General features: G+C 39.3%; 1 protein-coding gene across 2 annotated transcripts in view; it reads right to left on the reverse strand.

The window, feature by feature from the left end:
• Positions 1-461: 461 nt before the first annotated feature.
• Positions 462-19,150, reverse strand: part of BICD2 (BICD cargo adaptor 2) — a 91,832-nt gene continuing 73,143 nt past the window's right edge. Inside the window, exons 3-9 of one of the 2 annotated variants that reach the window (XM_075183211.1) lie at positions 15,788-15,940; positions 13,978-14,418; positions 11,883-12,884; positions 11,308-11,459; positions 5,782-5,992; positions 3,981-4,057; positions 462-2,573 (exon numbers count right to left, since the gene is read on the reverse strand). In XM_075183211.1, the coding sequence (XP_075039312.1) occupies positions 4,010-4,057; positions 5,782-5,992; positions 11,308-11,459; positions 11,883-12,884; positions 13,978-14,418; positions 15,788-15,940 (2,007 nt within the window). In that variant the 3' untranslated portion in view covers positions 462-2,573; positions 3,981-4,009. The remainder of the gene's footprint in view (positions 2,574-3,980; positions 4,058-5,781; positions 5,993-11,307; positions 11,460-11,882; positions 12,885-13,977; positions 14,419-15,787; positions 15,941-19,150) is intronic. The other variant, XM_075183212.1, reaches the window with a different exon arrangement.

A 19,150-nucleotide genomic window follows, 5' to 3' on the forward strand; every position in this document is an offset into this window, starting at 1 on the left:
TCATTTTAATTCCAGCTTACAGGAATGTGCATGGGTATATCGCTGGAACTATGAATAAACATGCACAGCACTAGTCCCTCAAATTAATAGTGTGTAAACACATCAAGACAAATTCATTGTTCAGGGTTACACTAAACAACAGATTATCATAGCAACTGCTTCAGGGTGAAGTTTTGTTTAACAATCCTCTCATTCAGCACAGGTGACAGTAATAAAAGAGTGATAGGTCATTGCTGGGGGGGTTGAAATGAATATCAATAAATCGGCTTTCCTTGATCATTTCCTGCTATGGAAATACCATGAGGGATAAGGAAGAGGGTGGACCAGTCCAGCTGTTGAAATAGGCCCATCATTAAGTGTTGCTTTATTCACATCGAGCCCTTAAATCAGAGCTGGGTTCTTGAGACCACAATACATCGACAGTAAATAACTTGGAAACATAAAGAGGAGAAGACACAGGGTTCCTTTATCACCTTTATTGATACATGTGACTACCCTTACACAGGCAACTTGCTACACACAACCTTGTATTAATATCATTAACACTTGTCATTCACTAGACAAACCATTATAAGAAGCGCCAACGTCTGCCATTACGACCGCTTCAAGCTATCCCATCTGTGTAAAGGTTACTTGGCAAGAGTACGTGCATATGACATGTAACTGAAGAACACTTTGCCACTAAAAGTAATGCACATTAAAATAATACAGTACTTTATGAAATAATTTCAAATAAATACCCACATAACAGATGAAATAATTTGCAGTAACAATATTTTAAGGATCAATACTGTAAAAGCTGAGAATATAAAATCCCAACAACTAGAAATAATACTGTTTTTCCAGCAAACAGAAATCTTTTTTTTTTTGTTTTCCCCCCACTTAAACATAATTATAATTTGCAGTTATTTTTTTTTTTTTGTCATCTTGCAAAAAAATGACATTCGTTTTAGCCAGTACCAATTAAAAAACAATTGCCTCTGCCTCAACGAACAGCCGCCAAAGCCCGGCGGTGTTTGTTGATGCCTCTCACAATTTCTGTTTCCTGAAAACGACAGCGGTTAAATACGACATGCAAGAGCAGATATTAATGTGTTGTTTCCCCACATTTGCCAGCGATAGAATGGTAAGACTTTGTCCACCACCGTACACGGATATCAGAGAGTCCCTTGAGTTTGGGGCACAGCCACCACAAATGTGTAATATATATCTTGCTAGAACAATTCTCAAAGCTATTAGTTTTGGTTTGCAACCAACAGTTATTTTGTTTTTCCTCATTTCCTGAATTAGTAAGGATCTGCACTGAAAAGAATCACTGACCAACGGAATTTTGACAATTTCGTCTTCCGTGAATATAGATTACTTTTATCCATTAAAAATAGGCAAGATGACTTTTTTTGTATTAACCCTTTGCACTTATTGCTCCGCATGGATTTATTAATTTTTCAGACCCTTTCTTCCCCCCTTCCCGCCCCATCAAACCTAGTCAAAGATTTTCTTATGAAGGCACTACTGGTATCCATAACAAAGGCTTATAAACACTTGTTAATTGACAACTTTAGATTTGAACTTGCTAGATGTACCATAATTTGGCACGATAATAAGGAAAATAAAAACAAACAATTCCAATTTGGAATTTAACTGGTACAGTTGTATAAAATTCTGTTCATCAGCAATTCTCGATTTCCTAAAAACCAGGATATTCTGACATTTTTAGGTAATACTACTTATTAAACCATTTATTTTTTTCAAGTGCCTATTACCGTTTTAAGCAAAGAAAGTCAAGTCTCTTCCTTGTTACATTAAGCTATTCCTAAGAATAATAATAGTATGAAAACCCCAGAATTTTCAGACCCTGGATTTTTTTTGTTTGTTATGAGCATGGCAGTTAAAATCAGTTAAAATTATAACACAAACAAAAAAAATTAAAAAATATTATTATTGTGAAAAAAAAAAAAAAGCTGTAGTAACACAGAACATATGTATTTATATATATATATTTAACGTCAACGAGTGTATTAAGTCATAAAAACAATAACGTAAATTCCCTGCAACATGTCGATACTAAAATCAACAAGCACAAGACTTAACACTACCCATGAAAACCGCCATGTTCCGGCTATTAATGCAGCCGTCGCATGTACTATAATATTTCTACATAAAATATAAAAGAAACAAACAAACAAAAAATATTAAAATATCAAAAAGTGCACAGGTTTAACAAATCGGATGTAAAATAATAAAACAGAACTAATAAAACCCCTTTTCCCAACGTGACCGATACTAGAGTAGTTGATAGTAGAGTTTTTGTTCAGCACTTGTAAGTTTCCTTCCCCCAGCAGCACTTAATAATAAAGCTTTTTTTTTTTTTCCATTGTGAAAATATATATTGAGAGAACATTAAATAATGGGCAGGAGCGCTTCCGGTAAAGTTTATCGAACTAAAGGAGGGTGCCGTTTCCCGTCGTTTCGTTTGTGCTATTGGCTCTAACTGTCAAAGAGTTATTCGGACTGGAGTTATGTGCATGTGGATGCACTGGATCGCACTGTCTTCTCCGGGGACTATTCTACAACTGGAAAAACGGAAAATAAAAATAAAAATTAGATACGTAGCATTACAAATTAGTGACTTATTTACAGGAGCTGTGCGGAGCTAGTTAGTTGGAAAAAAAAACCAAAGCAAGTCCAGGCAATCATTAGTGTCCAGGCGAAGAGAGCAGGCTATGCGGCGCTGTAAGGTAGCAGACTTCTGGCGGGTGGTGGATGGTGGTTGCCGGAGTCTGAAGTTACAGAAAGCATTAACAAGGTGATGCTTGACATCTCTATGCACTGGTCATGCACGTGAAAGCACAATGTGCTCGATGAGCAGGTGAGCCGATCTAGGCAGCAAAAGCTTAACATAGCAAAATGCTTTAATCCACAAATGGACAAAAGAAAGTTTTGTAAAACAAAATAATAATAAAAAAAAAAAAAAAAAAAAGGACAACAAATGGTTTGTTGGAAATAGTAGAAACAAACAGGCAAGTTCTAGTATTACCATGCTTAAAAAGTCTCATATTAAAATATCAGAAAGTGGCAAAGATTAGACATCTATCTAAGAAACGTCTAGTAGAAATGAAAATCTCACACAATTATCTCAACTAATAAAAAGAGACCAACTGATACATTTATAATTATACTAGATGACAAAACTCAAGATTCCTGGTGACTGCGGATATCCCTGCAAGGCCTTATGGGATAACAGAACTGTGCGTAACAGAACTGCTAACTTAGGTCTATATATTCACAGGGTGAAAACAATGACTGTCAATGTATCTCTGTATTTTAGAGGACATAAAAATGATGTCTTAATTCAACCATTGCTGTGAGACCGAAGATAAATTTTCTCTTTAACGTGTTAATACTATAGGTTTAGAGGGACAAGAACTCATATTAGAATCACAAAACCACCATTTGAAACTATAATTTTACAGTTATGACAAAAAACAAATTTACTTGTGCTTAATAAATTCTGCCCCAAAAGGAAAAAAGTTATAATGACTCACGAAGCACAAAGAAAACCCACCAAATGGTCATAAGAGAAAGAGACTTGGAGCAAAATACCGACCTGGCTTCAGGACTATTTAATCTAAGTATAATTCTTAGTTGTCCAAGTACTGGCGGTAAATTTACCATTTCCAACACTTTGTTTTATCACTACAAAGTTTAGGACCCGGCCTAATTTTAGTGCATTTAGTGACTAAAATACAAAAGTCAATGCTAAACCTCCCTGTTTCCTAAAAAGCTGGGAAAAGAAAAATGTATTTGCAAAGTGCTTTCTGTATATAAACCATATCCCCTACATTTAGGATACATTTTTGCAACCAAGGATCTGACACACTGAAAATATTAGGGAAAAACAACCCTGTGAACGTGCAAACTCTTCGGATTGTATCAACACTCTCCACCAATCAGAAAGCAGGCAGCAAACTCGCCGTTACCTTCCAGGAACACCAAGGGCTTGTCCTGACTATTTAGCGGCAGAGTGTCGGGAGACAGGAAGCAGCGTGCTGATAATCTATAAGGAATGGCAGTGAGAGGAAATGAAGCATTGCTAGGGTCATCGCATGTAGTTACAAAGTCAGCAAGCAGAGAGGACGGGGGGGATGGGTGAGGAACTGGAGTGGTTTGGAAGGGTTTCAGGGATGGGGCTAGAACCCATTCTTGCAAGATCCACCATGGGAAGCTATACGTACAAAAATGACTATGAAAATTACAGAATGAACAGGGCTTTACAATAGTAGAGCATTTCAAAGCAGGCACTTTAAACATTATTGTTAATGTTCCTATTGTGCCTTCCGCTAATTAATATCAATTTCCTTTTTATACTGGCACAATTTATATAGAACCCTGGACAAATAATTTTGCCATTACCTTTAGATTCAAGCGCATCTTGGTTGGTAACTTTCTCAGTGACCACCAGGGGTCAGCGTTTCACTAATTGTAGAGTCCTGTTATACTATGTGCCTGTTTCTTCTTAAAAAATAAACTTAACAGTATTCTATGATAATATAGAATAACAATATTAATACTAAGTTACTGAGAAGAAACCGCCATGCAATTTTGCCACTAATTTGGATTACCGGCAACTTGTTCTGTAGAAAATGGTAGACACTCATTCATTTTTCTGTTATCGTAACAGTTGGTGTCTAATTGTACAGCGTGCATCAAATTTTTGGTCTCTTCTACACTTGGAAGAGTGGAATCAAGTATTTTAAAGCCCACACTAATATTTGGACATTGTTAGCTTGTTAATACTTGAGCGTCACCCATTTTTTTTTTGCAAACCAAACCACAAATATAAGACATAGTTAGAAGTCTTATTCAGCTCAATCTGCGTTCCTTGTGAATATGGTAAGATTGTGCAGGCTAGCAAGCGGTACAATATTCATCTGAGAGATGTCTGTGAATATGGAGGCAGACTGTGATGTCTACGCAGTAAAGAACTGAGGGACTTGTCATTTCATGCTAAATGTCCCTTATTTCTCTACAAGTATTTTACCGTTATTTTGGACTTATAATATTTGTGCTATTTATGATACAATGATTAAGACGTGCAATATAACAGGCCGCCACGCTTTATAGACATGGTCTAAGCCAGAGAACTGACACTTTACTGAAGCGTTCCATCACTGGTACCAGTATCAATCGATACAAGTTTCTCAATCTTCAATCAATAATGTGTGTTTATGCCCATATTCTCATATGTGCAATTACAATTTAGAATTCACCCCCATGTGTCCTGACCGCAACACAAAGATGGCAGGAAAACGTATTCAGGCTCAGCAGGGTGGGAGCAGTTCCAACATATATAATATATGTTCCATTTCACCTATAGTTTTAAATCATTTTGTCATGTGACACGGTACCAATACAGTGATCATGGCTTCAGCTTGGTATACGTTCCCTCCCCCCCCCCACAACACAAACACCTGCAAGGTTAACTCTGGAAGTGCCGCTCTGTCTCCTTCCTGTGTTAACTTGTTGCAAAGCCCCCTATACAAGTGTTAGTTATGATCAAGCTCAGCTTAATGTTACCATTTGCATACACAGTTTAACGACATATCAGCGCAGGTTAAGTGGCTGCGAGATTGTAGCAATTGGCGCTTCATGCGGGCTATCCAAGCGGACAAGCAAGGGTCAGGCTTTCTCTAGACAGATCTTATACTTTTCGCTGCAAAACACCTGGTTGTTGAGGACGGACCCCTCGGACCCGTCCGCACAGGAGCGAACGTGACTTACACTGGGGTTACTGGTTTTTTTAATGGACGTAGATTTCGTGCGCACGCGCTTGGCCTGCTCGTGGTCAAGTTCCAGGTGCTCTAAGCGCTGCGTCAGTGCCAGCTTCTGCTGGATGGCCATGCGGAGCAGGGAGTTCAACGTCTTCTTCTCGTCTTCCGCCGCCGCCAGCTGCCTCTGCATCTCATCCAGCTGTGTGACGTACTCGTCGCACCTGCGGCACAAGAAGATCAAACAAAAAGATTTCAGAATACTTTAATAAGCGACATAAATCGGCAACGCCAGGAGATGTGTTTTCCAATTTCAAGAGTTCATTGTCTTACAGTGCATAGATTTAGCCATGAATTAAGTGGACTATGTAATACGACTATATATAATGAAATACCTCTGACACATCATGAACATTTATTTATATAGCGCCAGCGTATTCCATAGCACATAAAAAACACTGTGCATTTTTTTTTTTTACTATTTAATATGTGGGTCAGTTACGTAAAAAACAAAATACAAATATGTATTTACTACTTCTACTTCTGTCTCCTGCAGATTGCTAGCTCCTCTGGACTGACAGACGCCAGGGCCACCATGCCGGTGTGCCACACAGTAACTACACAAATCTCCAACTGACCTGCGCCACGGCCCAGCATGCAAGGACATGCCGCAGGTAAGTTTCTTTATTGTCCGGTAACCACAGTGTCGGTCAACCAGCACCGGCTCATCGTGGCAAAGAAGAGCCAAGATGCTGCGAAGACAGGGGAGTGGAGGGTAAGTGCATATTAATTTACATGGCTGCCCCTTGCACTAAATGGAGGACTTGGCATTGAAGGTGGAGATAATATAACTAATGGTGAAACACTGTGATTAAAGTGGCCCTCTTGCCCACAGTGTCACGATGATGTCTTTAGAACAGCTTGGGATTTGGCTGAATGTTAAGGGGTAACTAGCAGTAGCAAAATTGTGATGGGGCACCTCTACACACTGTCAGACCCATCACAATGTCTGCTCCATCCCTAGCCTGTATCCTATAAAGCAATGGATTAATTGCATTAGTAATCTGGCACATCAGTCTAATTTACATATACAGTCATTTTATCCTCATTATTTTTTTACTAAGCCATATTAAAGTTTATACTTTGTAGCACATTGTTCCTCTGGGACAAGGCCCCCTGTCGGGACCCATGGTAATCACAGGGACTACGGCTATAGTTACGCCCTTGGTTATTAGGAAGACTCCAGTTCAGCACCATCCCTGAGTTAGAGCCTCATAAATTTGAATCTTGTGACTATAGAGCACAGGACACAAAGTTATTGATTCCAGAGCTGAAAATAAAGAGACAGATCTGGCACAGCCACCTCCTGCTTTATATTAGGTGCCAATGACGGTTTGGAATAAGTTTGAAAGTCTGCAGAATCTTTTGTACAAGGATTCGGTAGTTGATGTTTTTACATCCTTAGGTTTTAAATAAAACTTCAATACATCTTTTTTATGTGGACAGTTCTCACTACACCCAAAAACATGATACCCGGTGGTCGGTCTATTATGTCCTCCATGGGATACCTGTCGATGAACCACCTTGTAGGTGTGGTTGGATAGCCCACTGTATTATTCCAGGATCCCGATTGGTGTTTGACACCCGAGGGTGGTAATTCCTGGCTATGCCTTGTTGTATGATGATACCTGGTTACATGTACACCTCCTCCTAGATGAGGATATATCATTGTACAGATATTCTTCAGACTTCCTATGTTTATTATCTGGGACTACTGATGGCCCCTTTGGACTCTGTTTGCATTGCGAACTCACGCTGTGTTTGCACCTATGGGATTTGGCTTTGCCTATGTGCTTCTGTGCCAATGTCTTGATGTCTGATCTTTATTTGACTCTATTTAGTGTCTTAATTGTGCATTGAACTCTTTTTTTAAATAATTTTATCATCCAAACTCATGGGTCTCTAGTGCCACGCTCACTTTTCAATACACAGGCAGTATTACAGCAATCTCTTGGCGGCCACGGTATTATAAACAGTGTCCTTAGCTTTCCATCATTTTCTTTATATATCTAATATTTGCGCATGAGTGGTGGCTGCTTCGTGTATATTGCCTACTGCTGTCCTCTACAGGGTTAGTATACCTTTTACTCTGTCGTACACGTCGTTTAGTCACTTGTACACAGATTTCACTTTTCTGCTCCACAGTTTGGGTTTTTCAAATGAGCATAATGGACTTGACACAAATAAATATCAAGCTTCGCACCTTTAATATCTACATAGTTGATGAGGTCGATAAAAGACACCAGTCCATCAAGTTCAACCTATTTTGGATCTCCTGCGATCCTGCACTTATATTTGAAATTGATCCAGGAGTAAGCAACCGCCAATCTGTTTCAATTGTGAAAATCCCCCCTGACCCAATATTGCGGTCCTATTTTTACCCTATATCCACTACTATCCTTCATTTTAATTAACGGCCATATCCCTGGATACACTTTTCCACAAAAAAAAATTGCCTAACTCTTTCTTAAACATATCTATTGAATCTGCCATCACAGCATTATTGGAGTATATATTTGTACATATACAATATATTACTTATATGCATGATGATGTACCAGTTGCTGGACGGTCATATCTAAGAGTACAGTCCACACAACAGTCCTTCTGTGAGCACATATACAATCTACATCACTGCAAGCATGTATACCAGATGATGAACCATAATACATGCATGTAAGAGTAATTATTACCATTTCTGCTGCAGAAATCAGATTCCATCTGTGAGTAACTGGGTGACCTGAATCTGACACGTGGGATCCCAGAAGACCCCCCCTCTATTTATACAGAGTATTTCAGAGTTGCCTACATGTAATTACTACGTAACTGGCCCCTGGGAGTCCGCTTCATGTACTAATAACCCCCTTAGTGCCAGAGCAGCCTCAGGAAGCCTTCGGTCTCTGTGGGAGTGAATAGCTGCAGACTAATTGCTGCACTTGTTTCAAGATTCAGAACTTTCCCCCCTTAAATATTACATTACGCATGATTGGCCTATTATATTATATGGTTCTCAGTCAGGTTAACTCACATCTTTGGAAACGGCAGGGCACACTGTATCACAGTGGGGTTTGTTCAATACAGTTATAGAAATACTTCAAATTACCAATATTGTGGGTTGATTTTTCTTTTTCAGCTCATGCAGTTTGTCATTTTCTCACCACTACTATTATTTTCTTGTAGTACATGATGGAAAGCAATTACCATCTGGATCATCTATCCTATTTGTAATAGAACGCCTGTGTCACAACTAAAGCCTTTTTACTAGTCCTAAATGCTTATTTAAGGGACCTTGTAGATGTGTGCGTTGTCCGTGCTGTGCACTCATTGCTCCCTATGGCATCTGCACTGTCTAGTGCACAGTTGACGTTACATTTCTGTATTGATCATGTTCAGACTAACGCGCATTTGGATGTGGAGAGGAACAGTTTTAATAGGGATTAACGATCCCTCATGAGAGCTGCAATTTTAAGTCCAGCGTGAAGGTGGTTTGTTACATGTAACATGTAAGTAGGTCTGCTGGTCCCAACTACATCAGTTACGATGCTGCTCCGTGGATGATATAATACCGTTCTTGTAATAAAGTACTTTTATGTCACCTTTCAGCTGTAATACCCATGGTACAGTTTAATGGATCTATCTCCCTACTAAACTGCACCCGGGGGTAGATTTACTAAACTGTGGGTTTGAAAAGTGGAGATGTTGCCTATAGCAACCAATCAGATTCTAGATATCATTTATTTAGTACATTCTACAATATGACAGCTAGAATCTGATTGGTCACTATAGGCAACATCTCCACTTTTCAAACCCGCTGGAAACTCGCAGCTTTACCCCCCAAGAGTGGATCACGCACACATACACATGCGCACACGCACACATACACATGCGCACACATACACATGCGCACACGCACACATACGCACACGCACACATACGCACACGCACAAATACACATGCGCACACACACACACACGGACACACATGCGCCTAAAAACGTCGCTGTAATACATTTAGAATTTTTCCATAATTTCCTGGAGCTCCGATTTGTTTTCATTTTTTGTTTTAGATTTACCCAGAACCTGAGAATTCTTATATACATATGTATGAAGCAGTATCAAGTAGAGATTTACAGTCACTTTTTAATAGTATTATATTTTGTATAAAGTCCTTTTACATAATGTATAAAATTACCATAATCCCTATATCTCTGTCCCACATCACTGACCCCAAATTCCTGGGAGTTGTTCTATTTTTTTTAAATGTGAACACTGAATTGCCGTCTTGGCAAAGCTCTAAGATGAAAGTGAAGAGAACAATGTTAGCGCTAAGACATTATGTCAGGATACCTCTGAAGTGTCAGCGGAGAAGAGAAATACTCCTGTCCCTGCCTTTCATACAGGATATCTGACTCCGCACACTGACTTATGACACGCATTGTGAAGTGTTCTCTGGGGCTTCTCAACCTTAGCTGAGGTTTTGGGTTACAGTCAAGTTTTAGCATAGTTAAGACTGCTGATCCCACTTCAGAGACTTCAATACAATTACACAGCACCTGCTTCATCTACAGGGACTGGAGGGTAAGCCTGCTAGTCACAGAGTCCTCTTATACACAGGTACATGTCACATGATTTGTAGAAATAGGGTATAAATGAAGGGATATTATGCTGTAACATGTTTTAACTGTTCCATACAGGTTTTGTTGAACCCTTGCTGAAAAAGTCACATTCAGTGGTTATTGCTTGGTAAAAACTGTGTATTGTCATGTTTCTTAATAAACTTCCCAGTAGAAGTACTGTTACACTGAAGTCCAGGGGGTATAATTACTAAACTGCGGGTTTGAAAAAGTGGAGATGTTGCCTATGGCAACCAATCAGATTCTAGCTGTCATTCTGTAGAATGTACTAAAGAAGTGATAACTAGAATCTGATTGGTTGCTATAGGCAACATCTCCACTTTTTCAAACCGGCAGTTTAGTAAACATACCCCCAGGTATACCCAACAATTACTTACATAGCTGAAGCAGCCATGTTGTGGACTGAACCAACGTTCAGCCGATCCATTCACAAGGATCTAGTACATCACTTAAGCTGGCCACAGCTCATTAACAACAATTGGTTTTAAAAGGAACCATTTGCTTTATATATGCTCAGAGAAATCCAGATTACATTTGATGTGTATGGCCACCTTTAGGTCTCAGTGATGTCTCTGGTAACTAATGAACCCCTTTTCTTAAATATTGGTTCATTCCACAAAATGACTGCCTGTGTGTGATAGTGGGTGCATAATATAGTAACTCACAATTTTCCAAATGTGTTGAAAAATAAGGTACACCAAGAAAAATGTATCATAACTTATAAACCACTTATGCTCTCAATGTAATAATGTAATGCTGAACATTGTTCACCGTTAATAAATGAACCTCCGCCATTTTATCTCTGCAGTAATGGCTGCATCTGGCCGAGAGCCACGCGTAACGTACCTTGTGGCAAACATGACTCTGAGGGAGGAGAACGTAGCAGCGTCTTCCTTGAGCGCCTTTAACTCGTTGCGCAGCTTCATCATAGTTTCCGTCACCATGGCTTTCTCGTTCTCGTACTTGCTCTTCAAGTTGGCGAGAGCGACTTCTGCGGTCTGAAAGAGGGAGGAGTTAGCTGGGTGGAATTTGCTGGGTTTCAGTGATACAATGCTCCTTGATAAACCTAGGCCTGAAAATGTTTCCTGGTGGGTGGTTTCTACAACTCAGAAAATGAAGAAACGAAACAGAAGCATCACTTAAAAAAAAAAAAAAAAAAAACCTTTCCCAATTAAAATGATTACGTTTCAGCTCTACTTCATGAAATGTGACAGAAACAATATTTAGAAATAGAAAAAAAATAATGCCACTCAATGTAAAAATAAATACAGATTCAGCTGCTCCGGAGATTAATTGCAAATATACTTTCCACTCCACAATAATGAAACATAACCTACTTTTCTTAGAGCGTATCTCCCAATGAATAAATTACAATTAAAAAAAAAATAATTGCTCAAGCTGCATGTCCAATTGCTACTCACTTGTTTGTTGGCTTTAAGCACAGTCCGCAGAGTCGCGATCTGCTCCCTCTTGGTGCTTAGCAGGGACTTTAGCTTCAAGATATCTTGCATGAGAGCTTCCTTGTCCCTGTCAACAGCTGGTCCAAGCTCTTGGCTGGCCACCTGCTGCCGGGACATCTCGGTGGTCCTGTCCACTGCAGCCTGTAAATGTTTGATCTGATCCCGGATTATAGCAATGAGATTGTAAATGTTCATGGGTTCTCTTCTGGGGTCGGAAACGGGTGAAGGGATTGGAGATACAGGAGATCCAGACTCACTGTGGCCATTCTCTGGGTTCAAAAGACCCTTCGAAAGCAATATTGGTGACCTGCGCCCTTTACCTTCAGGACTGTGCCTCCCACCTTTCCCCTCCTTGTAGTAATCCAACATGACCCTGTTGGGCGTTTCATTGTTGCACATACACACGTGATGGTACAAATTGGCCAGTTCTTCACTAAAAGTAACTAGCTCATCCTGAGCCACCGTGAGACTCCCCTGTGTCTCACCGGCTACGTCACTCACTTTCTTTAGCTCTTTCTCGAGTCTGACGACTTGGTCTCGGTCTTGCCGCGTGGTCTTCTCTAGCAAGGAGAGCTTTTCTGCCATGGCTTGCGTTTCACTCTCAAATCGGTTCTTATCCTCTTCGTATTTGGACTCACACTCTTCATACTTGTCCTTTACGCATTTCAGTTCCTCTTTTAGATCATGTATTTCTGCCGAGGCGACTTTGTACTTGCATTCTAAAATCTCAGGTCCATTAATGTCAACCTCATAATACTCCCCGTCTTCATGGCTGTCTCGATCTTTCTCATTGTCTAGAGAGGACTGGCGCTCTTTGGTCGCCTGGAGTTTCTTCATGGCGGTCAGGTTCTCGGTGAGCCTGCTGACTTTGTCATTCTGCTCGGAGAGAGCGCCTTTGGTGTTTTCCAACTGTTTCTGAGATTCCTGAAGAGTGGACAACAAACCAACCTTTTCCCTTTCCGCCTGAAACATGGTTTGGAAAGACAAGGATCAGAATGGAAACCAATTTTAAGAAACACACAAAACTATTTTTTAATGAAAAGCTACAACTTTGGTCCAGATAAATAAACTATATATTAGGTTCTTACGTATAATATTTTTCTAATGTGGACAACTAAACTGTATTTCGGCAACACAAACATAAATTTGCACTGAATACTACGCGCCATGACATAATTGATGGTGGAGTACGGCAGTATTAGGATGTGGCCAGGACCTTGAGTCTTAAAAGTAGTGACAGAGTAGGCATAGGAGTTGCAGACACAACGAGCCTGATTCAGTAAGGATCTTAAATTAAGAGGTTTCTTATTTCAGTCTCCTGGACAAAACCATGTTACAATGCAAGGGGTGCAAATTAGTTTTCTGTTTTGCACATAAGTTAAATACTGACTTTTTTCATATAGCACACAAATATCAACCTTAAATTTTAGTGTACAAATAAGCTATCAAGTATTTGTGTGCTACATGAAAAAACAGTCAGTATTTAACTTATGTGCAAAACAGAAAACTAATTTGCACCCCTTGCATTGTAACATGGTTTTGTCCAGGAGACTGAAATAAGAAACTTCTTAATTTAAGATCCTTAATGAATCAGGCCCAACTACTTTACTTTACTAATAGAATGCACAAAGGAATAGTGTTAAGGAGCGATAGTGCATAAACCTGTATCTAACATATGCTCCCCCTGTAAGTATTGAATTTAAAGGGCCAATAATGTTTGCCACCCATTATCAAACTGGTAATCAACAAGTATACTAACCATGCTTCCCTAATGAATTTACCTTGTGGTTATGCTTAATGTCACAATATATAAATAAGCCATATATAGGCACTGAAGGTTTGTAAATGTATTTATAACTGTGAGTGCCATGCAGAAATGCTAAAAATATAATAATTGCTTAAGGAAACATCATTCAAATGTTACTGGTGAGCATACATTTCCTTCTTATGACTGTAGTACATTTTTATAGCCCAGCGTTTCAGAATGAGGAACAAAGTAATCACTCTAGACAGTGTTGGCTATAAAAAGGCATATGAGCTAAGACTATTTTTATACCTGCATCAGCTGTTGTTTTAATTTCTGTATCTCAGAGATATTCAGCTCGCTTAGCAGGTCAGAGACGAGACTTGGCGCTGGATCGTTTTTCTTGGGGGTAGACGCTTTGTTATCGGTGCTAATTTTGATGACCCCGTTATGCTCAAAGCCATTGATGACCTCATCGTTGTTGGGCTCAGTGATCTCATCGCTGAACTTGAGTCCATCCAGGGAGAAGTTCAGGTGGTTGCCGTAGATGGAGTCATTGATGTTCATGTAATTGGACAGCTCTTTGCGCAGGTTATTTTTCTGTTCCCGTTCGGTCTTCAAGGTCTCCAGAGTTTCCTCCAACTGTCTCTCCGATATCTCTTTCAACCGGATGGCATCTTCCAGCTGGCTGTTCAGAAACTCCGTCTCTTCCTCCAGTCTTTTGTTCTCATGTTTAAGACCCTCAAATTCCACCTGTAGCACAAGGTTTATCAGAAAACAATAGTTACCAGGGAAACCTAGGAATGATCCCTATTATTTTCATACAATTAAACAATTGGATGATGCACCAAGATATAATGCTACCTGACAAGATCAACGTATAGAAGAACAATGTTTAAGAACAATTTGGAGGAGTATGAGGCTTTTCCTCCAATAGAAAGCAACACATTTCCTTCAGTTCAGTTCACTTTCTCACACATTTTTGTATCCTTTTCCAAATCTACTGTAGGAAGCAGAGTATATGTCACCTACACAAAGTCAAGGTAGCCATTTTGTAGCACGCCTTATTAATGGTACCTAGTGTATGGATCACCTGTATTCTCATGAATATTGGTTCAGGCCACAAGATGGCTGCCTCCACTTTGTGTAGGTGACCGGTACAACTAAAATGTAGATACCAAACCTTCCAAGTCAGCTCACACTTCCATCAAATGATCCATTTCTTAAACAAGATATTCATTGTGCCCAGGTGGAACAATCTAAATATGATGCATTTTAGATAATGATCAGAAAAAAAGATCACAATACGATCACTCAATCTGCCTAGATACTTAGCCGCTCCCTTGTTTTCAAAGATGGGTCAACAAATTAGTGAATAATCTTTAGGATTCAGCTTAGTATACCACACTCACAATGATAGGATTGTATTGCAAATAAAAATATTATTAAAAAATTGCTGCGTGTGTTGACAACTTGCTTTAGACTTTAATTAAAGTATACATGGTGGTTATACAGCCCTATAATGGAATATGTAATAAGTGTAACACAACTGTAAAATATTTCCTTATCTTGTCATTCTCTGACATCATTAACCATCGACGATAACAATAGCTTTCACTACGGTGTCCATTTTAGAACATACCTCATCCATATCAGAGAGCGACAAAGGTAATATTTCATGTCACACTTGCTTATACACTGTGTATAAACAATATCTACTTCTTCTATGCTCAATCCTCCATTTTTCCTCTCAACCTGAGATTACATTGCTCACAACACACCCAGCTCCATCCTGCACAGGGCTCCACCCTATCCCCTACCTCATGAAGCCTCTGATTACAGACTATCATATTACAAAACAGAGCTGTGTCATATTTCCGCTCTCCTGCAATAAAAAAAATAATTAAACATATAGCCAAATAAAATGGTAATAAAAATACTAAAACATAAATGTACATTACTGTTCACAAGGAACAATGGACTACTAATGTAAAATATAAGGATATTGGGAGTCACCTCAGTATATCAGCACTGCATAAAAGGCATAAGACCCTTAATTTAATAGTAGTCATCATGTCATATATAATAAGTATTATCGTGGCAATGGATGGGATGAATTCACCTGGTTTTGCTTAAGAACTGAAACTTGTTTCTGCAAAGAGATGTTCTCCTCCTCCAGCTCAGTGTAGTCCTGGAGCAGTCTTGCTTCACGGAACTTGTACTCCTTGATGTCATCGCGCAGGCGAGCTCTTTGTACTTCCACATTCTGATTCAGCTGAAATAAAAATGCAGGTCCTTAAATATGTGATCCAACATACAAGTATATATTATAATTGTCACAGTCCAGCACTCACCTGAGTCTGCGTGACAAAGGGTTAATCAAAAACAACTACCTGGGCTGTTTAAAAATGATGAAATCTTTCCCTGTCTATCCCACACACTAGCCTTGCCTTACCAAATTATGCCACCACCAAGATTTTTTGTCAAGAGCTGACACAGTTACTCAAGAAGCCTTTGGGTTCTCCCTTTTGATTAATCTATCACAATTTACTATCATTAGAGTTATCCATAAACCAAATGATCTCCTCTGTCCCAGGTTTATTATAAACCAAATGATCTCCTGTTTCAACTATGCAGCGTCGTAATACCAAGCTGAGTCTGACACATGAATTTGTGAGAAAACAGAGGCCTGAACTTATTAAGTGTAATTTAATATGAAAAATAAATCCACAATGCTTAAGAGGAAAAACAATTAACAAAATGACATACAAAGATATAATAGAATAGTTTCTTGCAAAACTGCTAAACTTACAAATGATCAGTTTAGGTCTGCTGAGAGGGCATAAAGTAATGGGACACTTCTCAATTTAAACTTGACTTCCAAAAGTGAACAAATCTGTTAGATTTACAGCACATTTAATCATGCTACAGGTACCCCCCCTACCCCCTCCACTGTTATGTCAGACATAAGAACTCTGAAAAGAGGTCCTAAAAAACTAATTTGCATTTGCACAAACCTTTCAAGTCAGGGTTTATTTACAAAGGCCTGAATTCTTACCAGAATGTCATACAAAGATGATATTGTCTCCATAAAACAGATCATAAAAGTTTCCCTTTATTTACATACCAGAAATAACTCCTGTAAGAAATATATTTGATAAAGTATAACATTTTCCTATATCCTTATTTCATCATCAGCATCAGCTATTTATATAGCACCACAAATTCCGCAGCGCTGTACAGAGAACTCACTCACATCAGTCCCTGCCCCACTTAAGCTCTGTTTGTTGCATTTTACTGATGATATTGGTGTAACCTTAAAGAGAGATTTCAAGGGCTCTAACGTTTACAACCCGTGCCATAAATTAGTAGTGGGCCCTCATGTGTAACTACATGTCTGGAACTCTCTATCCATAAATACCTCATGGATAGAGCAAAGGAGTTTAGAAACAATCAAAGATACAGTCATTTAGTCTCCCCCCTTTCAGATTTTAACCCATTGCTGGACATAGTTCATCTCAGCCACACCAAGGTAATACTATGAATTAACTCAAAGACACATTTGTGCAGTTTTATATGACTAGTAATTAGCTTGCATATGACAATGATAATGAATAGGTTATAGTTTTGATGAAATGCCAAAGTCAAATGCATGCAGATTTTGCAGAGTGTAAGTGTTGCTTTTCACAAGAGAAGGGACTGTAACTTGCATTTTTTACCATCTTTAAAAACAAAAAGATAAATGAAAACCTGCAACCCCCTTTACCAAACAGCACAAACTGTGTGTGACAACAGTTGAAACCCAGCAGTACAATAACAAGGCTGAGAAAAGTCATTGTTGATTATTATATTTTTTTCCGTTAGTTTATTTCTCTCTAATAATGATACGCCCCTCTCTTTGCTGTAAACTTATCACATGACCATGGTAGTAAATTGAAATGAAGAAGGTGAATGGATTACGGGTTATTATTTGTTCAGCAGATTAGTGAAGCAGGGACACAGAAATCCCATTATTAGTTCAGCTGCTGAGTGCCAGTCACATTCCTTTCCGATTGTCACAGAAACTGGGAACCTTGTCCCCCCAGTCCGTGGTTTGAATAAGAGCTATAACCCCTCTGGAACGTGAGGGGTGCAGGGCCGGCTCGGTTAAACACGGTCACTGCTAGGTGCACACTGTAGCTACTGTGGAAATGAAACTTCAGATCGGTTTATATTTACTAGGGATGTGCACCGGCCACTTTTGGTGTCTCATGTTTTGGTTCGGATTTAAGGTTTTGGATTCGGATTTATTTTGAAAAAAACCATAAAAAGTGCTAAAAACCAGTTTTGCGTTTTTTTTTTTTTCACTCCTACGCTATTATTAACCTCAATAATATTCAATAACAATCATTTCCACTAATTTTCAGTCTATTCTGAACACCTCACAATATTGTTTTTAGGCCAAAAGGTTGCACCGAGGTAGCTTGAGCACATAATGCCAAAAAAAGAGGTACAAGATGGAATTGTTCTGGGCCCTCCCTCCCACCCCTCGCGAGATTCGACGCGAGACTTGGCCGACAGAGCCTCGTTTTCATTTTTTTGCCCGCCGGAAATATTCGAACAGTGCTCAGATCCCGTTCGGATCCGCACTGTTCGGGTGGGCTCGGATTAGCGGAATGGAATCCGAGCCCGCTCATCTCTAATATTTACCAGTGTCACATAGAACTGCTGCTTACATTTCAATATCTACTGACACAAAGAATAACAGACATATAATACCATGTCAGGGGCATAGAAAATTGCATTAAACACGCATGGAAATATGCCAGTCAGGAGGAAAATGTCCCTAAGGCTAGTAAGGCTGATGTGATGTATTTTATATTCTTAATGTTTGGGGGTATAGGGTTAAAGAGAGGAAAAAAAGCCCGAACTTACATGTTAGCAAAAAACTAGTATCACAGGTCTGCCCAAGATAGACTTTACTAACAAGATGAATTGCTCAGCAGTCACTGCAGAGGAAATGCATGGGTGACATAGCTGCCCATAACAGTTCACCTGTATAATGCACCTTCTACAAAGTTTTACAAATCCATGCCATGAATTTTCAACACTGCTGTCAGAGAATTATATGGCCAAAACAGATCTGAGTATTTTAGTTAACCTTGGATAGGACAACAGATAAGATGAGGTCTGTGCACCGGATACAATTGATACTATTGTCAAATATAAAGTTGTCCACACACCCCGCTGTATTGTCTGGGTTTTTATTGGACACGGCATCTGGCCAATGGACTATTTCACAATCAAAATATAATTATTATTGGGCACATTGGTAAATATAGAGAACAGATGACCACAATCATTGTGTGTGTGTGGTCATACCCCAACTAACAGGACTCAGTAACAATGGAACCGGTCCAGCTGCTCGGAACATGTTCTGAACAACGGAATTACATCCACAATTGGACACTAGTTCTGGAACCTTGAGCAGAGCAACAGAATCTTG

Source organism: Mixophyes fleayi, chromosome 8 (assembly GCF_038048845.1).
Source record: "Mixophyes fleayi isolate aMixFle1 chromosome 8, aMixFle1.hap1, whole genome shotgun sequence".
Classification (NCBI taxonomy): Eukaryota; Metazoa; Chordata; class Amphibia; order Anura; family Limnodynastidae; genus Mixophyes; species Mixophyes fleayi.